Genomic DNA, 23,327 nt, shown 5'->3' with positions numbered 1-23,327 from the left:
CTCTGCGCTATTACACATCACACCTCCCCAACCGCAGCAGCGGCAACTATTCACCACTCTCATACTTTATTATATTATATGTGTAGGCGAGGTTATCGCCATTTTACTCACAACAACAGCGACACCAAAGCACAACTTACCATTGATGTGTTCGTGAGTCCTTCTTCTCCTCCATATGCGTCACTGCCAACTCCATATCTATCCTGTCCACTTCCATCTCTGTCCTCAAACGTCCTCATGTTGTCCGACTCTGTGTCACCAGTACGTCCGGTTGTCCGGTGACCGCTGTGAGCCTCGGATCCGCGCCGGGTTCTAGTGCGTATGATGCGGGGAAACACATCTCGTCATCCCGATAAAGTCGGGCCTCGGCTCCGCTGCTGTTCTCCACAGAGTCCTGCGTCTCTTTCTGAGTTCCTCTTGAGAACATGATGACACTGAAGTCGTTCATTTCTCCGCAGTTTCGTCATTTAAAGATAAAACATATAAAACATTACAGCTGTGTTTAACTCGCGAGTTTTTGAACTAGATTTGACGGACACGCGCTCCGTCCAATGAAAACACGTGTATCAGCTCGAGGGCGTTTGGGCAGGTTAGCCTGCGCCTCTGATTGGCTGAAGGGTCAGCTACGTCATATCCAGTAGTATTTGTTAATAATTATCATCATTATATTATAAACAATCTGAAATAAACTGCTGTAGAACATTTCTTCTGATGCCTGTGATTTGTATAGACTAAAGCAGGATTTCCGTAGAAATTTTTTTATAAAATATAGCGAAAGGGAAGAAAAAAGAAAGGGGTTTATGTATTTGATTTGATTTATTTATTTATACATTTCTTACTATCTACTACTTATGCATTTATGTATTGACCTCAGCAATAACAATTTTTTCTGGGATCCATTTATTTGTATTTTTAATTGTTATTTGAGTTTTATCACAATTTGTACTTTTACTCAAGTAATATTATTTTGAAGTATCTGTACTCGAGTGTATAGTTCTGCGATGCGTAATAGCGCAGAGCGCGCTTGGAGAGCCTTTGGCACAGCTGGACGTTCAGTTCCTCCACAGGTGTGACAGGGCTGAAGATCTGGGACTTTACTTATTGCATGTGTCTTTCAATCACAGATACTTCAACAACACTCCAGAAACAAATGTTTTGTAGGTTTTCTGGTGAGTCGGCAGTGAAAATCTACCAGAAACTCTAAAAACAATTGACCCTTGTGCTCTCCCCGCAGAGCCTATTGCAAGGTTATCTCGCGGGAAGAGGAGAAATGAAAGCCATGACTACCCATTTCTTAAAGCAACTCACACAAGAACCAGAGCAAACAGTTATTAGTAATTGCTTTTTTTATTTGATATTTTCTCTTTTTTTTTTACTCAGATAAATCACAATGAACACAGCCTTTAGACAATAGCAGTTGAAAGAATCCATACAAATGAATGCCTCTGATGGCGTGAGTTGCCCGTTGCAGCGTGGAGCCCGTGCTTCCCAGCGGGGGCTTTTGGCGGGGTGAGGGAGAGACGTCACTGACAGACATTTGGTGCTATTTTTCCCCAGAACCAAAACAGCATGTCGCTACTGTGTGAGTTTTTTTTTTTTTTTTTCCTTTTTTTTTCTCTCTAAAAAGCTAGTTGTGGCTGTCTATGTGCATCACTGCTTCACTGTGAATCAGAAAGCAGTTAGCCACACTGTACAAGGCCCTTATCGCTTGGTAATAGGTTGTGTTCATGTGATGTCAATTCTGTGGGCCTCTCTGTGGGTCTCCGGTGATTAAAAAAAAAAAAAAAAACGAAAATAGAATCAAATAGGGACTGCCATAAAAATAATGAAAATTCAAAAAACGTTTAGCAGTTGTTCTCAAACCGTGGCACATGTTCATAATGGGATTGAAACCCATACTTTTTTTTGGTTTAGTCGATAGGGACAAAAAAACTATAGACAGACAGAAGCTTGACCTACGCATCCGAGTGCTAACTCATGCCCCTAGACGACATAAGTGGAACTGCAGGTGTTGTAGCAAGTCGTGATTTTTTACATAATAATTGTCCGTGAGAGAAAATATTACACTGACAGAAAAGACAAAGGGAGAGAGGGATCCAATTACACAATGGAAATACTTTTTTCACTTAAACTTGGCTGTAAATACTGCTAAAAGTGGCGCTAGCCCGCAGTTAGCGTTGCCCGTTTGCCTGTTAGCTTCTTCATCGTGATTCCATTAGTGTGTATTGGTGGCTCCGATCTGGTGGCAGTCAAGTTGCAATTGTGGTTTTCTGGCCAGCGACACCGGGGGGAGATGAAATACCCTCCAATCATCCCATTAACACTTGTATTACCCACAGAGGGACTACGGAAATGATTTATTAAGGTAAACAAGTTACTTAGTATTGCTATAATTTGCAGAACTTGTTCCTAAATGGGCTTTTATCAACTGTTATGAACAATTGAACTTGAGACTAAGAGGGTTCACTCATGTGGGATTTTCAGCTTGAATGTTGTAGCTATTATCAGAAGAAAAAATGAATAACATTTTCAAATTTTACTACAACAATGAGGATGGCTATAACAGGAACAAAGTGTGCCGCATACGGGTTGCCAGGACCATGGCTTTTGAGCCGTTTCAGCTGTTTTTCTTCTTAGTAAGTGCTATTTTCGATGTAAAACATGCTCTTTGTGGGGACTATTTGTAGCTTAATACCTCATAAAAATCCCAATTTCATGCAACAAAACCTCATATTTAAGGCGATCAGAGTTGCTCTTTCAGTGAGAGAGAGATGAGGGGGCGAGCCTGCATCATGAGAGGCACACTCTACAATTTAGCCAAATATATTGGGAATTATGATTCCGCCGTACGTCAGAAAGACGTTTGGGTGGGTCGGGCAGCTAACACCGGGAAACCCTGGGTCACTCACCAGCTAATCAGAGTTACTTGTTTATACTGCTCTGTCTGTGAGAATGGTTAGGCCAGGAAGAGCATCCAGTAACAATAATAAAAAAAAAAATACATGTACCACAGTTGAAGAACTAACAGGTCAAAGCTACAGCTGCCCTCCATCACATAATGTCACATGAACACAGCCGACACGTACCAATAGTACAGAGTGGGGCATAAAACTCCACTCCCTTGTTGAGTAATGCACTGCTGCCAGTGTAGTATAATTAGATATTAATGGGAGACCTTGCGTTGGCTCAAACTCCTATCGTATGTTGTGATCGTAGCGGCAGCGTGTGCTCGATTACACAGCAAATAGCCTGAGAGAGTGAGGGGCCATGGCTTTGTACAGAGAATACCTTCCGTCGGAGCCAGTTCATTTCCTGCCCAAACGTTTCGCAGGCAGACAGTGTGCTGGACCAAGGAAGATGCCATTAGAGGGACAGGACAGTTATAAAGTGCCAAGATGAATTCAGTGGACAACCCTAGGCTCTATCATTCCAAATAAAAGCCCAAGGAAGGAATACGCATCGCAAATTTGGACTTTTGACAATTTGTAATAACAATTGACGAATGCCCTATGTGTGAAATGCTTTTAGAACTATAGTTTTTTCCAAGATGCAAAAGGATAAAAAGGACAAAACAAGGTATATAGGAGTAGCATGCTGCCTGTTTGCAAGAAGACATTTTGTGCAGCTTGAATTTAGTGCACAATGAGATAAAACAAAACAAAAAGTAGCAGTAAGGAGCACACGAGTGCAGGGAGAAGTGTCACATCTATCCGGGAAATGTTCTGCACGCATTTTTTTCTTCTTAAGCCATTACCTTTAAGGAGCGATGCATTTGTATGAGAGGCAGTGAGACGCTTAAGTGCCTGTCTGTAGAGGTGCGCGCGCGTTTTGTTGGGATCACAGCCGCGGTGCCGACTTTGAGCCGCGCATTTTAGCAGTATATGCTCCATTTGCGTGATGCGACTTCCGAGCGCGCTTGATTTATCTGTATATTTTCACAGAGGTGGCGGCGAAAAAGAGCAAATGCTACACGGAAATAGCTTAAAGATTCTCCTCGGTGAAATCCTTGCCAGCTTGCTTTGGTAAATAAATGACAAAAGGAATGCATGACTCCCACAACGTTGCAAAACCCAAATGCTTCCACTTTTGGGAGATGGTGACGAGGTGAGCGCTCGGTGTGAAATGTATAGAAATAAAAACAAATAGAAGTGAATGTTCCACAGAATCTTAGGTCACTGCTCCCTCTAATGGATACATAGTTTGTGTGATTGTGGTCACATTTTTCAAACATATAGCTAATCACCTACTTTTCTGCCTAATTTACCACCAGAGTCTTAGAAAAAAGCAGTTAGTGGCCGAAATGTGCCAAGATTTTCAAAAATAAACTGTCATATTTACTTTAGAAAGCCTGACTGTGAAGACACTTGCTGTTATAATAAAACATGTTCCTAAACAGCTAAACATCAAATCCAAAGGAAATAAATAATTAGGGTATTTTTTTCTTCCGTTTTTTTTTTTTTTTTTACTGCAACGTATGATATTTTTGAAGGAGAACATACAGAAAGGACACAGACTGCTGGAGACAGAACCGCTTTTGGTCCGTATTAGAAAAAAAGCACATTCGGGAGGACCAGGGCTTCAGAAGCAGTCACAAGCTCCACAGAAACAACAACAAGCTCTCCGCAGAGACAGTAAGGCAGTTTGATGATCACCAAGGAAACCACTCCACTTCCCATATGGCAGGTTTCTTTTTTGGAAACAAAAAATAAAAAGCAAAATTAACACAAATTACGCATACTTGTTTTTTTTGTGTTTTTTTTTAAAGGAAATAGCTGCCCTGTAAAAATCTGCTTAGTACAAATTTCGAAACTGTCGTTGCGGTTGTTGCTTTTTGTAGTTGATTTGAATTGAATTTTTCAGCTGGCTCACTTATTTCTTAACAGTTATTATGTTGAATCCAGCTGGACCTCAAGGTAAAAAGAGGCGACATCCCAAAGCACTGAAGCCAGCCTGCAATGATGCAGAATAGAAGTACACCAATGAAAACCCAAACTAAAGCAAACTCACAGAGTTCGACAGCTACTAAGGCAACTTTTGCCAAATACAATTTAAGCCCATGTATATTGCAACACAACTATATATTAATTTAATAAAATACACAATATAGCTTTTGTACACATAACAATTTGGCTCAAATGCACAGAAATTGCAGTAAAATCAATAAAAATATGTCAATTTCATGTAAACACATCTAAATTGGATACATTTACACATATAATGATATTATGTATAGTGATAATGTGAAGGGACATTTTCTTGTTTATGCATGTTTTTGGATATTTGTACTTGAAACAATGGCAGTGCCCTTTGCAGATCAATAAGTTAGTATGCCGCTTTCAAAATTTTCTTGAGGACACTTTTTTGCTGAGATTCCTCACATCTTTTTCTTATAAAACGTATAAATATTGTGTTAATATTTGGACACTATACATGGATTGATACATATAACTCATCTATAACATTGTATAGATAGCATTTTTTCACAGTCGAGGAAATATGTCCCTTTATACAGTATGCGAGTGCCTGCAGGCAGCGTCACACATGAGCTCACTGTACACAGGAGTTTAAGCTGATGACGGACGCAGACATACACAGATGTCAGTGTTAGTGTGTCACATTAGTGTCACTACATGAGTGTTTAAATAGAGGCGTGGACAGACACAGCTTACACATGTGGCTACGAATGAAGGTGAGATATGTTACTGTTACAAGTCTCCAGTCTCCTCTAGGTCCAGAACCATCAGCAAGACCAGTCTGATTACCCTCTGTCCCATAAGAGCCATCAACACATCCACAAGTCAGAAAACAAAAGGCTGTGTACCTTTGTCTTCACTGTCCAAATATTTGAATTGTCTCTTTTTTCACATCGATTGTCATGTCTGACCATAAAAGTCCTTTTCACTGTCTATGGCCATTAAACATAACAGAACTCCACCTACACACACTTCTGTAGGATTTCACAAGGGACCATGAACAACACACTTATGAGCTGGTGGGCACTTAGATAATAGAGGAGCCAGAGGCATAAGCCTCTGCCATTAGTTAAAGAACAAAAAGAGTCTATAAATTCAGCAGGAAATCACACGTTTGTTGCTCAGTCCTATATTGTGGTAGGATAGGAGCACTGAAAGCGGTGTCAAGTTGTTGACATTATAAATGTTCCCATTGTTCATTCGGTGTCCACAGTTTTAACAACAAATACAGTAAAAAGAGCTCCTCCAGTGGGAGCGTGTGTGATTTGTTTTGGTGACAGTTTTGGCTTCAGAGTTTGTGGAATAGGACTATTCCTGCCTCTGTCTCAGTGTTTAGTTTAAGTCCAGGGGTCACTTCCTGAGAGTCCCTGTGGCTTCACTTCCTCTGCAGTCCTGTAAAAGTTTGTCGATGTCCCGCACCACCAGGTCAGTGTCCATCCCATCACGGCTCATATCGGGCTCCCCCTGCTCCAGCACAGTCTCCATCTGCCCCGCTGCCTCTTGGCTGATCCTGGAGCGCGCCTCCGCCAGCACCTTGGCGACTGGGTCGGCTGGCAGTGGCGGGTACACCCCCTCTCTCTGTTTGGTGGGTGAAAGGTACTGTCCGTCAGGAGGTCCATAGTGGCCAGAGCAGGTAGCAGGCGGGGGTCTTCCCTCAGCTCCGTCTGCAGGGCTCTTGACTGTGGCACAAGATGACATTGTGGAGCAGCCTTTAGTGGGGCTGTTGGAGGCAGAGGGCCCCTCCTGGAGCAGGGGGCTCAGGGCACGTTTGGCCTTTAAATAGGGCTTCACATTAGCCACCAGTATGGTGTGGTCCCGTCGCTCTTTACCAAAAGTGCAGAAAGTCTTTTTGCCATTGAGATTGACGGACTCATAATTCTCGGTTTCAGGAACTGTCTCCATCCCCGCTGGAACAAACATGTTGTTTCTGTAGTCCACGCCCTCTGCCTGGTTTCCTCCGGACGGGAACTTGGGCATCCAGCAGCGGTCCGAGTGCCCCAGAACGCGGCACTCATCTGTGCAGTTCACACAGTCCTCATCTGCAGGAACAAAGAGAAGAGACCATTAGGAGAGAGTATACAACACAGCCACACCACGCTGTGAGGGGGAAGTGTTATCACAGGCTCATTACAAAATAAACTTTACAAAGAGTTTTGATCCGCCGAGAGGCCACAGGAGCCAGAGCTAATCATACATGTGGAAACACAGCAAAATGAGGATATCCTGTTGTGAACACACACAAATGTATGCACATGCACACAGACACCTTTCTGAGGGACTGGGGACACCTGCTAGCACTTTCCAAAGCTCTGATCAGGAGGATGGCAGCGCATACAGAAGGACGGGAGGGAGAGAGAGAAAAACAACAACAGTTGAGGTTTGGCAAAGGCATAGTGGCGTTATCATAAATTCATGTCAGTGGGCTTTGAAGCCCTCCCCAGACGTGCGAGCTGTGCCAAATGGCTTGTGCTTCTTGTGTGCGTATGTGCCTGTTTATTTGTAGTCTTGCTGTTGCTGCTGCTGGCGCACACACGTGTGGGTTTGTGTGAGTGTGCTCATATCTTTCATCTATTCAGTGGAAAGCACACTGGCTGATTATGGGAACGATGAACTGATCCAGGACTTGATAAAAACATTAGAAAAAGAGAAGCACATTTTTCCCCTCTTGGGTGTGAAAGGAAAAATAAAGCAAAAGTTAGCATCTGCTGTCCCACAAATAGAATACTTTTATTGGCCTCGAGAAATCCAGTAACTGTGCGGAATCATATCAGGATGTCACACAAGTGTGCAACTCATCTTCAATGCTGATGAACTTCTGTATAACCCACCCCTGAACTCTTCACATGAAATAAAATTCAAAAATTTAAACCATGTGCGACAACCTCATTCCAAATGCACTCCTATTTGCTCATGCAGCTATCTCAGGACACCACTACCAATCATCCTATTTGCTAAAGTGAGATTACTCGACAAGGCACAGGTTAAACAAATTTTAGGAAAGCAATAACACATCAACACTTCATCTCTGCCTGCAGTAAATTTACAAAATGCTGCTTTTGCCGAAGCTTCTGAACAAATGGCTGCCCCAGCGCAGACTGCTTTGCATATTGGTTTAAAGATACATCATGCATCTTCTCCATTTGTGCTGCCAGACTACCATCCTGATTTTCAGAGCCACATTGCAGGATTTCTGCAAAGCAACAAAACAAATGGCTCCCAGTGAAGTTTCTGTAATGTTCAAATATGAAGCACACAGGGCAATGGCGAGTAAAGCAGGCGTCCTTTAACTCAACAAAATATGCATCCGTCAGCGTTCGCAAGTGAATGAATGGCAAGGTCTGTAGAAATCAAAGAAGCTTACATACGTGTGCGTGCTTTAATCACATCCTGTGCATGTGAGACGGGCAATTAAATGCACAACGCAGGACAATCGATACAACTCTTCACCTCAGCTCCTTCACCTTCACCGGCGCGTCAGAGGCAGAAATCTTAGTTGATCGGGTGAGGGTTAGGTCACCTCACTGAGGAGTTGGGTGTATAATAGCAAATCCAAATCTATTTGCAAAGACGTCTTGGAAAATACGTTGAAATTGTCAAGATAATTTGTGCCAATGCTGTAAATGACTGGAAAATTGAGCGCCTTTAAAAAGTGATGCATGAAAAACTTTTTACATCCTTATTTATATTCACTGTGAGAACAAATGCTGAGCATAACAGTCAGACCAATTATAACCTTATGGCACATGTGTCAAGGTCACATGAGGTCCGCAAGATGATTTAATGTGGCCCTTTGAGGAGCGTGAATTACTGAGCATGGAAAAAAAAAGTAAGTCTAGCCCATTCATGTGCGGAGTTATGGATTTTTAAACAAATAACCAGTTTGCTCACTCCAGCCACTAGGGGGCAGCTTAAATTGAAAAAAGGAAAGAGTTCCACACATGTCCAGCAGAGGGCACTGACATAATAAGAGGTCAGGATATAAACAGCATATTGTAGCCATGTGGTAAATGGTCAGTCAGCCCCAGGCGGCTGTGGCTACAATAGTAACTTACTGCCATCGAATGTGGTGTGAGTAAATAATGACTTCATGTAGCACTTCATGTAGAAACATGTGACACAGGTTGATGAAGCACAATACGTGTAAGCCGTTATTTATGAGCCCACAGTCCTTTACAATATATGCGGCCCGCGACCCACGGTGGGGGCTGAATTTCGGCCCGGGTTCACCCATTTTACAAAGGAAAGGACTTGGCCACATTGCGAGTGAGAATGCATGGTGTGTAAAAGTTTCTTGAATTTATTGAAATATTCAGCCAAAGGGAGATCTTTTTTCTCCTTCTAATGCTTCGGGATAATCACAGCTCGGTGTTAGTAACCAAACCTCTTTTCTGAACACATGTCCTACTTAAAAGCAGTGTATACTCAAAGAAAATGATGATGAACTTCTTCATAAGTTCGCGACGATAACATAATCACTTTACTTGATCCATACTTTTACATATAATTTCACCTTCATGTAAACAATTTGACAACAGCGCCCATCTTAAACCCACATCTGCATGCCAACTCTAATTGTCAAATGAATGTGCGCAGACAGACACTATCGCTGCCTCCGCGCCTGCCGCCACGTGGAGAGCTTGTAACACGAGCCTATCATTTCCATTACTGGATGCCTTTCTCTGGAGTGCTGCTGCCTTTAAAGACCACAAACTCCGGGGCCTAATACAATCCTGCACTGATGCGAATGAGCAAGGCAGAGTGGAAGCGCTCGAGTGCACTCGGTCAGCCTGTCGTCTTTGGACTGTCTTGCGGGTCAGCAGCCCTTGCATTCCAGCGAGACCGCCCTCCTAAGCTGCGGAGAGGAGCTTAACACTTCGCAAATGTTTGAAGAAGCCGAGCAGCAGCGGTGGCGGAAGGCAGCGGTGGCATTTTTTTTCCCGTTGAGGGCGAGGCGGCCAACTGAAGATGATATAAGGTGAACGAATGGAGTCCACTTTTGGAGATGGACTACATTTAAATGGGCGCACGGGTGAGAGAATCCATCCAAGGGAAAATATAAAAGAGCATTTTAAAGTGCGTCCACGGGGTTGAGTTGAGGAAGAGAAGATATAAACAACATGTCAACAAGGTTCTGGTCAATGATTCCAGGATCAAACATTGTGCATCGCAAACTGCCTATGAGATCACAAAATCCATCAGCGAAGCGACAGATCGACCCGTGTGGGAGGGAAGAGTGGAGCGACTGAGGCAAAGAGTACACGAGGACTCAATCAACATGGGCACGGGGAGTAGTAGAAACATGGGTAAAGAAACAGTTTCTGTGCAACAACAACATTGTCTGCATAACACATAATCACTAAATCTGTCAGAGCCGCATATGTTGACCAGTGCTTGGGGGGACAGAGACCAAGTCAGAGAGCTAAGAGCACACTGAGAAACAACCACCGATATGAGGAGAAACATGGAGCGGCCGGTTAGTCCATAGACCACTTTTCTGGCCCTAGAGTTCTGGCCCAGCGTCTCTTCTCCACGCTCTTCACCCCCTACTGTGCTGTTCAAAAATATTAAGATTTTTTTTTTTAAAGAAAGAGAAAAAAAAATCTAACTGCCAAAAAATTCCCAGTGTGAAATCAGGCAACTATGAGCCTTGAGTGATGCTGACCTTGTGCTACCAGCCAGCAACCGGCAGGAAACCATTCACTTAGAAGCTGGTCAATATGATGATAAAAAAATAAAAAAAACAGCATCGCACACTCATAGCAGATGTCAAAAGTGGATTTGAGTGTGCGATGCTGTTTTTTTTTGTGTGTGATGATTTTCCCTCAAGATCTGCACCTCGGTTACCGCTTTTAGTGTGCGTTACTCCTCTTCTCTCGATATGATGATAAAACCGTGATCTGAGCCCTGTGACGATCAACCAATTTGGAGAGACTGTCAAATATATAAAGGTGAAACTTGGAAAATTGGAATATCGTCAAAAAGTGCATTCATTTCTGTTAATCAACCTAAAGCAGTACTAAGTAAATCGTGCCCCTAGAGGCCATAAGCGCCACTGCAGGTGTCGTAGCATGCTTTTTTTTACTCATTAATCGTCCTTGAGAGTAAATACTACACTGACAGGAAAGACAAAGGGAGAGAGGGATATTGTACATCCAATACGAGCGATCGCTGTTATTGCTTACTTCCGCAATTTTCGCCGAATGTTTTGGTGAATGGTAGGCAACAGCTGATGCATCCAGGTCTCTAACTCGGTTTTATAAAATGCTAGATCTGTTACAGCGCAAGAGCAGCAATGCCCTGTTTATGGACATTGCTTTTTGCCGATCATAGAATTTGAATAAAATTGTTATCAAATATGAAAACGTAGAATGCCTACCACGGCCAACGGATGTGACGACATCGCGATATTACACAATGGAGATAATTTTCTTCACTCAAACTTGGCTGTTAGCGTCGCCCGTTAGCCTGTTAGCTTCTTCGTGATTCCTTCAGTGTGTATTCGGGCCTCTGGGTCAGAGCAGGGAAAGCTGCAAGTTTGGTTTTCTGGCCAGATACACCAGAGGGAGATGAAAGACCCCCCCCCCCCCCCCCCCCCCGATCATCCCATTAACACTTGTATTACCCCCAGAGTTACTACGAAAAGGATTTAATAAAGATAAATAAGTTACTAAGTACTGCTTTAAACTGTGAAACTCATATATGATAGAGTCATTGCATGCAAAGTGAGATATGGGGCTGCACATTATTTTCCGAGTGGCGGAGCCATTCACCTCTGCCACTTGTGAGGGGGCGTCACAAAAGGAGGTGACTGCACTGATGGGAACACCACTGACATTCATTTCCTCGTTTACATTTTCAGAGTTTCACCTGTATAAAGGTGACATTTCTGTGTTATTGCTATGTTACATGATCCAGTTTTAGCATATAAGGCATCCATGTTTTAACAGCCATTGCATCTCACTCCTCTTCCTCACACCAATTAGCTCACATGCATTAGATTCCAGGCGTGCACTATGAAACGGGCCTTTACAGCGTCTTCATGCTCTTGTAGGCGATTGTCCATTCGCCGCGCTCATATTAGCGCATAAATAATCCATGCCGACATATTTCCCTCTATTTAGATGGTGGAAAACCTCTGATAGATTATTTATGCCCAGACTGTGCACACGCCGGACCTTCTGGCAATTCCCTCATATCTACGGCGAACAATACGACACGCGAGAGCAGGGGTGACATTCATCCAGCATTACACCCCGTCCCGTAGCTATCTCTGCCTCACCACCCAGAAGTAGAAGCAGGAGCCAGTGAGCAAATTGGCAACACTATCCTCCCCACCAAGGACAGATTTTATACTCATGATTTGGCGAGATAGAGATGATCTAAGTTTCCCTCCTTCTTCGCTGTGATGCGATGCTAATGTGCAGGCATGTCATGGCAGCTCAGTGTGCGGTCCGAGATGAATTAGACTGATAAATTTCTGCTTTTCTTTTTTTATTTGAAGGATGCCATTAGAGGGGGCTGAAAAGGATGAGATAACAGCAAAGTTTCCACAGTCCTGCTGTTAGCGATTTATCATGCATGGTGTCATTTTGTAAAGAGCCGCCATATTAATATATCAAGGCGGTATAGAAAAAATGAATTGTATTGCTTGCTTAGAATAAATGCACAAAAGTTAGGCTCTTCCAGATGTACAGTTTCGGATTAGGTTGAGAAAGTTGTCAGTAGAGGCGGATCGATTCTAAGGCCGATGCCGATATTTTGGGATGTCAATTGGCCGATGCCAATATGTTCGGACAATATTTTTGCAGATGTCTAGTCTATAATCCTGTCAAAACAAAGACTTGGCCGCTCCAGCACTGGCTGATTTTATTTTATTACTTTAGGTGATCCAATCATAGTTTCTGTCCCAGCTTTGATTAGCGTTGTTAGCATTAGCATATTGTGACTAGTCGCGGCATTTTGCGCCGCGATCAAAAATACAATTGTGGAGGTTAAAAGTAACTCAGCGATTTAATTCTCGAGATTCTCCACTTCAAAATGACATGCAGCATGTGACAGAGGTTTAGTGAAACTTGTGTTTGACAAACTTGAAGCTAACCAATTTTCATTGCGATGTTTCTCACCCCCCTGAAGCCTAGGGAGTTGTGGGAAGACTTGTTTTAAAGCCCTGACTTTTCCAATGCAAAAAACTTGAAGTCTCTATCATTTTTAGTCCCGGAAATATCAGCGTTTTTCGGTGCAAGATCGGCCGACAGCCGATACTGTTAAATCCCAAAATATATCAGCCGGCCACTATATATCGGCCTCTAGTTGTCAGTGCGATTAACCTGACCGGAAGGCTATTGTTTGGGAAACTATTTCAATCCTTCTATACATTCATCCTTAGACCCCAGGAGCAAAGAATACACTTCTGAAGAAACACGCCCAACTCAACTCAACCTGGACGACTGAGCCTTCACAAACAAATTCCCTCCATGGCTGGTGGTGAGCGGATTTTACATTTACTGACACAACAAGCATTCAAATCGCCTTGATTACTGGGTTCAATTGGAGGCATCTTGTTCTCTCCAAGACAAAAAATGAAAAATCGTGTTTAAAGAAGTGACGGAGATTGCTCGAAAGAGGTCACAAACTGCTCGTCCAAACTATGGTTCTGCCGACAAAGAGAAAGGAATCGCATGCCCTGCACCGTCGAGGTGAAAATAGGCTTTTGTCCAAATATATGCAGTGGCCCTAGTGCGAGATGAGACCAAAACAACCTATCAGAAAAAAACAAGAAGAGACAAGGCTTTCATTTGTGGAGCCAGAGGTCGGGGGCTGAATCTGAGCATCAGCACATCTCTATTGTCGATGCATGACCTGAATCTCTACAATCGGAATCAGATTTTTATTACGCCTCACTTGAAATATTGGTAGTAAAAAAACTTTAATTAAGTCCTCTCTTTTGTACTGAACTGGCTGTATTTGAGTGCCAGCGCTATCTTACCTCCTCTGACAGGGTTAATTGCCTTGCTTTAGGGCAGAATTCAGCGATCGGGGTAACAGTAAATTAGATAGCGCGAGCACGGGTCTGCCAGTTATCTTTACTGCTAAGAGCATATAGAGAGAAGTTAAAAGCCACTCACAGATATCCTACAGCAAAATCCGCAGTGATTTTATACACTATTAATTGGGCGGAGTTGTAAGCCCTTCTGATTAAAACAAAAAGAAAGAAAGAGTTGAGGCCGATGTGCGCAAACTTGAAAAATATGAAATTCTTAAATCACTTCCAAACCTGTTTTCAAATTGGTTGCTTTGTCTTAAAATCTCAAGCCCCTGCACATTAAAGTGAGCGTCGCAAATGTAGCGGAATAAAAAGATAAGTGAGCACTTCTTGATAATGACCTTTTAGAGCAGAGCCTTTAAAACCAAAGCGCCGAGGGATGGAGACAATACAAAGACTGATTACTCATCCAAATATGACGCTACTATATATATATATATATTTTTTTTTTTTCTCTCTTTTATGTCCATTTAAAGTGGCATAGATTTGTGACCCATACACAGATAAAGCATGAAAGAAAATGATGTCAAATGTATACATGTAATCTGTGGCTAATTTAGACAAATGCCCAATGTGTTCTGTCCTGAAATAATCTTTTGAGATAATTAGTCATTTACAGGGGCGTACTGTGTCCTGGCTGGTTCAAACAACAGAGCATGGATGCGCATGGGCCTGCATCATTAGCTAACCAGTGGTCCTGCGTTTACATTGTGTTATTTGGCCAGAAAAGAACCAAAAGTATTAGGTCACATCTATTCAATGTGGGAAATCTACATCATATGCTCCTATAGCCTCATCACTTATGTCCTGCTCTAGTGGGAATAAACAGAATGAGAAATTTAAATCTGAATTGTTAGGCATGGCCACACCTCATTTCTAGCACTGACAAACCTTTCTGCACGCCCTAATTCAAGTGGATGATTTATTTGCACCTTTTTTTCAGTGTGCCCACATGAAGCTACAAAGACAGCTTTTGTTTGTGTTTCGGAGGTGTATTATATAGCCCTGTGTGATTTCCCTAAACAACTCTTTTGTACGAGCGGAGGCGTGCCCCCTGGTTCCACCTGCTCGCTCCTCTACGGCTCCGCCCCCACTCCCCCGGCCCGCTGTGATTAATGTACCTCTGTCACACTGTGCGTTTCTCCAGGAAGGAGGGGAAAGGCGCTAGTGTAAAACTACTGTGAGAACCAGGAAGTAACAAGCCATGAGTTCATCACTCTGAAAAGGTGTAAAACTCGCACTTATGCATTAAGTGTTATCATGAGAGAACACAATAATTAACACAAGCTGTCCATAAATAAAATGTGCCATAGTGTAGCTTAGACTCATTGTGTATTTGTCTCATATGGTCTAGTGTGCCTCAGCAGAGTGGTTAGCACTGCTCTGGAGTCTGCAGTGCTGCTGCATTGGACTGGATCAGGGCATACTGACTGATGAATAATTTGCCCCTATAAAGATGAATAGCAAATATGAGATTTTCTAGTCCAGCTAAGGTGCAAAGCAGCTGAGATATAGTCTGGTCATATATTATAAACAATAGTCTTGAAAGAAGATAACATTTTATTAAAGAGAACGGGCACCAACAATCTATGTTGATGTGTGTGTGGATGAAACATTTTGTGGCAGTGATATAGAGATCACTGCTACACTGTGCTGAAACAGGCCGACCCACTGCAGACAGGAGGACAGGCAGCTGACCAATCACAGGGAGCATCTGCACTGGACTATGATGCACCTGTTCAACAGAGGAGCCCGCCGCATGTCACCGCACTGCACTGCGTCCCTTAAAGTGTGCATCTGTGTCTTTTCTGTGTGGTTGTATATCTTGCCTATTATTCATTGTGTTTTCAATCTCCTCGGAGCTCAACTGTGATAACCCCCCCTCGTCTCGCAGCCAATCAGGGCATCTAAATATTTGAACTGTGCAGCGACACGCGAGAGAGTCTCCGCTGAGGCGGCGGGCTAATGTTTGGTAAATACGAGGAGAGACGGTTTCCTTGCCAGTGCAGTTTGTGTGGAAAATTAGAAATGGATTTAATTAAAAACAACATTTCAGTTATATTCATGCACTATGAAGTTTATCTAATGATCACAGGGGGTACTACTTTAAAGTACATGCGAGTAACTGCTACTTCAAAATATGAAGTAAAAGTATTTAACATAATGCAAGGCCCATAATGAGTGCTGTTAATGTACAAACGCTATAGTCAGTCACTGATGAGTGCAGAATAGAATATTACACACTACTATTCACAGACAACATGGTTAAAGTGTCTTGCTCAAGGAAACTACAACAGTCTGCACCGTGGGAGAGACTCGAACCGCCAACGTTCTCATTACACTGTAAGTTGAGCTGCTGCTAAGCCACTGTTGCCCAAAGTATGAACACAAATAAGCTTTTACCCTGCAAGCTTTTACCCTGTTTTCCTTTGTAAAAATATGAAGATCAGTCAGTTTTCAGTAGTTACCTTTGAATCTCTGTGTTTAGCCCTCAAAGTGATTAACTAAAGTCTTATTTACCCAACTTGTTGCTGCTTTCTGCTCTCACTACGCCTTTCAGATGAGCTCCATTACTGCAGTGTGCTATTGCATCAGATATTGTTATGATTCTAAATGAGAACAGTGCTGGGAATGCAACCCGCTCCCTGCAGTTGGCAACAGTGTTTAGTCAACACTTCACTGTGTGATTGCAGTACACAGCTTTCCCCGCAAAACTGCTGTTGTGAGGTTTGTTTTTTTCCCCTTTTATTTCTGCCACGGCACCGCCTCCATTCCTTAAAGTACGCATCAGTCGGGTTTGCAAAGATCAACAAGAGAGTCCTTTAAGTCTTTCATATGGTAATGAAGAGCAGCCCAAAGAGAGAGGTTTATTATTAAAGAATGTCTGACATCCCACCGTGTCCATATGGTGCCTTTGTTGTTGCAACTGAAGCAACTATCATCCCAAACAATGCCTAACCACTTTTATGATGGTAAGAAATACCGACGACCTGTTTCTATACCACCACTCCGGCTGCTGCCCCAACTGCAACAACCATGCAGTTTCCAGCATTGCCATTCGCTTTGCAACATAAAGTGTATGTTCTTTCACACATCTATTAACCTCTTAACCTCCACTTGAACCAAGCACATTTTCTCAATTTTGGCTTTACCCAAATCTAAAAGTTTCTCGAAAAAAAAGAAGCAAAAATACAGCAACAAAAACGAGGATGAAACTAAACTAAAAAGCATTAAAAAAGACAGTTCTAATATCAGTTCTGTAGGTCTTAGCTTTCAAATGAGACGCTACACTGACCAATACATGCCTTTCAGTCATGTGACTTTTGTTTTTGTGGCCATTTTGAATACTGAAGTATAATTATGCAGTACTACAACATGTAGCATAATCTCTACTCAGAATATAAATGAAAAACAACTGATTGACATTGGCATTTTTATTTACTCGCAATCATTGCTCAAGAAAAAAAAACAGTAAAAACACGGCCCCAGAGATGCATGTTTATGTGAAGAAACCAGTGAGTCAGTGTTTAAGCTGCTAGACGTTAGCATGCTACCGGTTAGTATTTAGCTACTGTGCGCTACCGTGCCGCCAGCGCAGCGGTTAGTGCTCTCGCTTCACAGCTAGAAGGTCTGGGTTCGATTCCCACCAGGGACGGGCCTTTCTGTGTGGAGTTTGCATGTTCTCCCCGTGTCTGCGTAGGTTTCCTCCGGGCACTCCGGTTTCCCCTACCACTAAAAACATGCACAATAGGCCAGGATGAATGATGTGTGTGTGAGTGAATGTATGGTGGTGGTCAGAGGGTCTGTTGGCGCAGACGTGTGTAGTCGCGAAAGCGCCTCTGACAGTCTCCCCCAGGGGAAACTGAAGCTACAAACGTAGCTTTCCACCACTGAGTATGGAGTGAATGTACAATTGTCTCATGTAAAGCGCTTTGTGACTATATGTCTGTGAAAGGCGCTATATAAATAAAGATCTTCTTCTTCTTCTTCTTCAACAGCTCAGCTCTGACCTCTCCAAGAGAAAGCCCTGAACCACACTCCAAACATCTAGCCTTGGATACAACATGTGACAGAGGTCTTACTGTGGTATTTCCTCAGTGTTCATAGATGTGAGCCACAAATGTGTTTATCGTGTTGAAGCCATTGACAGTTGGTTGACAGTTCCTAACCGGTAGCATGCTAACGTCTTGAGCAGCTTAAACACTGACTCAGACTGAGACTCTGTTGACATGACAAACTGTAAAAATCACAGAGAAAGGTTTTCTGTTTCTTCTTTGATGTGTTAATTTAGTCTGAGGACTGAAGCAGATCTTTAGTAAATCCTGCTGTAGCTCGACCGACAGCACTGCTACATCTGTGCCACATTTGCTGGATATATCACATAAACGTGCGTCTCTGGGGCTGTGTTTTAACAGTTATCTTCTTTTGCAATGATTACGAGCACACAAAAATGCCACTGTCAATCAATCGTCTTTCATTTTCATGGTGAGAAGCGATATTGTTACATGTTATAGTACAGCAAAATGCTACTTCGGTATTCAAAATAGCGTCCGGAACTATGTGTGATGTCATTGGAAATGCATGTATAGGCTGCGAACTCTCCAGTCAAGAAGCTTTTAGATTTGTCAAAGTGATCAATCAATTAATCAACGTGCTATATATGAATATATAGCCATATAACACCAGGAGGACCAAAGTGCTTAAAAAACACAAAATTATTGCAAAAGTGGAGAAAATGTGCTTGGTTAAGGAGGTTAATACTTATTGCACAACACCATTATGTCCACTTCTACAGCTACTTCTAAAGCCACACTTCTAATTCTAAGTATTATTAGTTCCATAAAAGCAACAATTTATTCTACTGCTGTCAATCCTTCTCTTGACTCAAGTACAAGCCAGTGCATACTACTACACCATCATACAACTGCTTCAGAGGTGCTTACAATTAAATAGATACAGAAGTGGTGAAGTTGTGTTATGGTAATACAGAGAACCCCGGTGAGAAATGTATTATTAAAGCTCTTTCTAAAAAAAAGCTACGCACGTGTCCATATGGCGTCTTTGTTATTCCACCGCATTCAAATCCGCTCACTGTTGAAAACTAAATGGTTAGTTAACGGAACAATTAATTCTGGGCCTGTTTGTGGTCAAGGGAATAAGGCGGCATTGTTTTGCTTCTGTGGGTGGCTTAGCACAATACCACGATCGCTCTCTCGTTCTCCGGTGTAATAGCTTTTATCGCTGTGGGAGGCCGGAGAATACTGATGCATAGCAGGCAGCGGCGGCGGTGGGGGTGCCCAGTGGCTAGCGAAACCGAGACTGGATCAAGGACATATATCTCACCATCAAACAGCAACTTTACTCGAGGCGTTTCCTTGGCAGAAAAAATAAAATAAAAAATCAACTCCTTCTATCAACTAATGCTGGCTAAGTCGTTCCAAGAAAGACCCCGCGGAGTGGAGAGTATTTATGCATAGAAGATAGCGGTAGGGATAAGGCCCAAGAGAAGGTGAGGAGGGAAGAGAGACTAAGCTTATTTTTCAAACAAAACAAACACACACACAAAGCCCGATCGATGATGAGCAAGCAGGGGGAGCGGGAAGTGGGGCGACGGGGGTAAACACGGGGCAACTCGTGCAAATGTGGGGGGTAAATACGTTTAGGCATCGCAGGATTTGCATTGTAGATCATGATGAAAGCAGAACACATGGCAGCACTTCACTTTAGAAAACAGTAACAGTGTGGAAATAGGATGAGGGAAAAAGCATGTTAGTGCAACAAACAGAAATTAGAGTATTTACGCTGAAACAGGACAACATAATCTTAAACGTAATATTGAAACAGGGCTGCCATGCATTATCCCAACAAAATAACTATGAATAGAACTAGAGGTCGACCGATATGGGTTTTTCTAAGGCTGCCGATTTTGGGGGATTCTTACTGGCCGATGCCGATATGCTTGGCTGATATTTTTGGCTGATTTGTCCAAATGTCTGGTCTATCTTGTAAAAAACATAATACTTGCCCACTCCAATTATTATTTTAGTTGATCCAATCATAGTTTCTGTCCCAGCTTTGATTAGCTGCCGTTAGCATTAGCATCCTGTTTCTAGCCGCTGCATTTTGTGCGGTGATCAAAAATACAATTGTGAAATTGTATTTAAAACTAAGCGATTGAATTCTCCATGTTCTGCTCTTCAAAACAACATGGAGCATGTTAATATTGACTGAGATTTAGTGAAACTAGCTAACTTTAGTCAAACTTGTAGATAATCAATATCCATTGTGATGTTTCACTGTTCCCCTGAGGCCGAGGTTGTGGAAGGACTTGTTTTAAAGCCCTAACTTCGCTCTTTCCAATGCAGAAAATGGGAAGTCTCTGTCATTTCGCCGCTAGATCGGCCGATAGACAATATTGCTAAAGTCCCCAAATATCGGCCTGATATATCGGCCTAATATATCGCCGAACCTCTAAATAGAACTATGCCCCATGCTCAATTGTAATATGGCTATACAGTTGTGGCTTCAGTTAGCACTGCCTTTACAGTCATCTCAGAAAAATACAAAACAAAAATGAAAAGCAAAAATAATTACAAAACATGCGTGACAATTCGAGAAAAAAAAGTAATTCCCAAAAATTTAAACACTGTGGCGCGTGTTCCTCTCTTCAACGTGCTCACTGCTCAGATGTTCAGGGTGTCATTGACAGCTGTGCAGCCTGCTGTATTCTTCATTATCAAAGGAGAGCTTCACTGAGTTTTAATTATTCGTCAAGAGCAGAGCCTTGAACGCTCCACGTGACAAAAACACTATCTCACTCTGCTTCGTTCTCGCCGTTATCTGTCTACCAGAGCAAATCCGACCGAAGCAGGTATCGTTCGGGAGTAATGAACAGTCATGGGAAAGTGTCCAAGGCCAGAAAGCGCTTACTACAGGTAAAAAAAAAAAAAAAAAAAACGTGTTTACAACTAACCAGCATGTGTGACGGGTGACCGCACTCCACCTCTGCAACAGATTTTATCTATTCAGAAGCTTTTGGGAAACAGAACTGAAGCTCAAGTAAATTGCAACTGCCCAATAATGCTGCTTGAGCTGTACAACAACTTTTTCAATCGCAACGGCTACTTCAATCACCACTACTAGTCGTAATACTATTTCTATTTCGAGTTCATTAGCGAAAACGGGTACATGCCATTAAAAAATCATCGTAAAGTTAAAATGATGACTCAGCCAATTATCACAAGTTAAATCCTTAAGCCCCGAGACAGATGGCAGGGCTAATTCTGCACTAAGTATAATTAAAACATAGAATGAGATAAAGCTATGAGAAATATCGTCAGCTTCATTAGCTCCTTTATTAGGAGCATGTCAGTTGTTAATGATAATGACACAGTCTAACTGAGGCATACATGTAATTAGAAGTGACAAGGGGATCAAAAGTACAGTATCATCTGAACCTTCATACTAATACAACATGTAGCGGAAACACTTGCTCGGGCGCAGGGTAAGGCTTATCGAGTCACTGCTTCTTTAACTTTCTTTATTGATCAAAAGATAAGTTTTATTATTTATGATAAGACAAGATGCTGTTGTATGTTGTTGCACCTGTTTATAGGGTATTTTTAGACATGTGAGTAGTGGCTATCTTTGAAAATAAGTCGGGGCCGAACACAAATTTGACGCAAAATCAGGACTATTCCGAGATTTAAAATGTTAAAATGATGTATTTTCCTCCCCCTACATCAGGGGTCTCCAACCTTTTTTACTACACAAGCTACTTTTACACAATATGAACATCGGAGAGTTGTGTTCAAAAACACCCGTGAAAAACGCAACTTAGGTGGAGTTCACCCAGAAGAATTACTTGCCAAGATGGTATGAGCTGAGTTTAGTCCTTATACTTCACTATATTGAACCAACTGTTCACAGATTGTGGTCAGCATGTTCAGAACAAACTTGAAAATGCATCTAAAATTTGAGTTATGAAGCGGGTAGAGATGTAGAAAGTCTTTGGCGAGCTACCTGGAGAGGCTTGGCGAGCTACTGGTTGCTCCCGAGCTACTGGATGGAGATACCTGCCCGACATGTTCCAGTAATGTCTTAAAGAGGGGGTATTATGCTTTTTTCAGCCACATAGCACCAGTCTATATCACACTACAATGATGACGAAACCTTCTGTTGGTCTGTCAATGCAGTAAATTAGAATAACTGCCTTGTATAAAATTGCTCTTTCAAAATGGCGTTAGCAAATGACTTGAAATAGGCCCCTGTCTCTTTAAGAACCTCTGACCCTTTCCGACACGCCCCCTCCACCCGCTGTCTGTGGCATCACAACAACACTGCGCTCGTTGTCTGCGTACAGTATTGAAACTACGATCGGTGCATTTTAATTTTTATTGTTGGAAAGGACCTACTGTCTATCACTTTGTGAACAATGGCCACACAGGATATTATTTGGAGACGAACCTTCCACACCGGACGCTTGGAAGGGGCTCTTGCCTGAAAAATAACTGCTGTTTGGAGGCTTCTCTTTGCATCTGCCATGCCCTATGGATCTCTAACTATACCCCCATGGACGACACCAGGATCTGCAGGAGCCCATACCATTCAAAGACGGACATTATCTGTGCAGGTGGACAATGTTTTTTCGAGGTTACCCGTTAGCTTGTTATAATCGACTACAGCTCATTGTTGATGAAAAGTCTGTAATAAACCACACATGTGTAAAGCCAGGCTCATTGTGTGATCATCGTAAAGGCTGCTTCGAGTAGTTGCTGCTTTATTGACGTTATTTGTGCATAATATGCTGCCTGTTTTCAATGAATGTTGTGAAGGTGAAGGTTGTTAGCTTGTCGCGGCTAATAGTGCCTTAGCTCCGGGAGAAACCACTCGGCTACGACTCACTGTAGATGAAATGTGAGCAATAAACTACGAAATCAACAAGCCAGGCTCCGTGTGTGATCATCATAAAGGCTGCTTCAAGCAGTTGCCTGTTTTAGTGACGTTTTCAATGCATAATATGCTTGTATTCAGTGAATTTTCCCGTTAGCTTATCGCGGCTAGCTTGTTAGCTCCGGGAGAAAACCACTCGGCTATGACCCATTGTAAATGAAATGTGAGCAATAAACTTCCAAATCAACAAGCCTGGCTCCGTGTGTGATCATTGTTAAACGGTTCTTTATGTGTGTGGTGGTTTTATTGACTTTATGTGTGCATATTTCTCGTTTTCACGTGATGACTCGAGGTTTAGCTTAGCATTAGCTTTCTCCGGAGGCTCTGTGCATCATCAAGGCCCAGCGCAGAACCAGACA

General features: G+C 42.5%; 1 protein-coding gene across 4 annotated transcripts in view; it reads right to left on the bottom strand.

Annotated features, from left to right (window-relative positions):
- Positions 1 to 4,434: 4,434 nt before the first annotated feature.
- pcdh17 (protocadherin 17) overlaps positions 4,435 to 23,327 on the bottom strand; it is an 83,884-nt gene continuing 64,991 nt past the window's right edge. For all 4 annotated transcript variants that reach the window (XM_079555652.1, XM_079555653.1, XM_079555654.1 and 1 more), the window contains exon 5: positions 4,435 to 7,012. In XM_079555652.1, coding sequence (XP_079411778.1) covers positions 6,324 to 7,012 — 689 coding nt within the window. In that variant the 3' untranslated portion in view covers positions 4,435 to 6,323. The remainder of the gene's footprint in view (positions 7,013 to 23,327) is intronic.

The sequence above is a fragment of the Gobius niger genome, assembly GCF_951799975.1.
Source record: "Gobius niger genome assembly, chromosome: 4".
NCBI lineage: Eukaryota > Metazoa > Chordata > Actinopteri > Gobiiformes > Gobiidae > Gobius > Gobius niger.
Note: the sequence above shows the minus strand (reverse complement) of the source record. Positions and strands in the feature narration are given on the sequence as shown.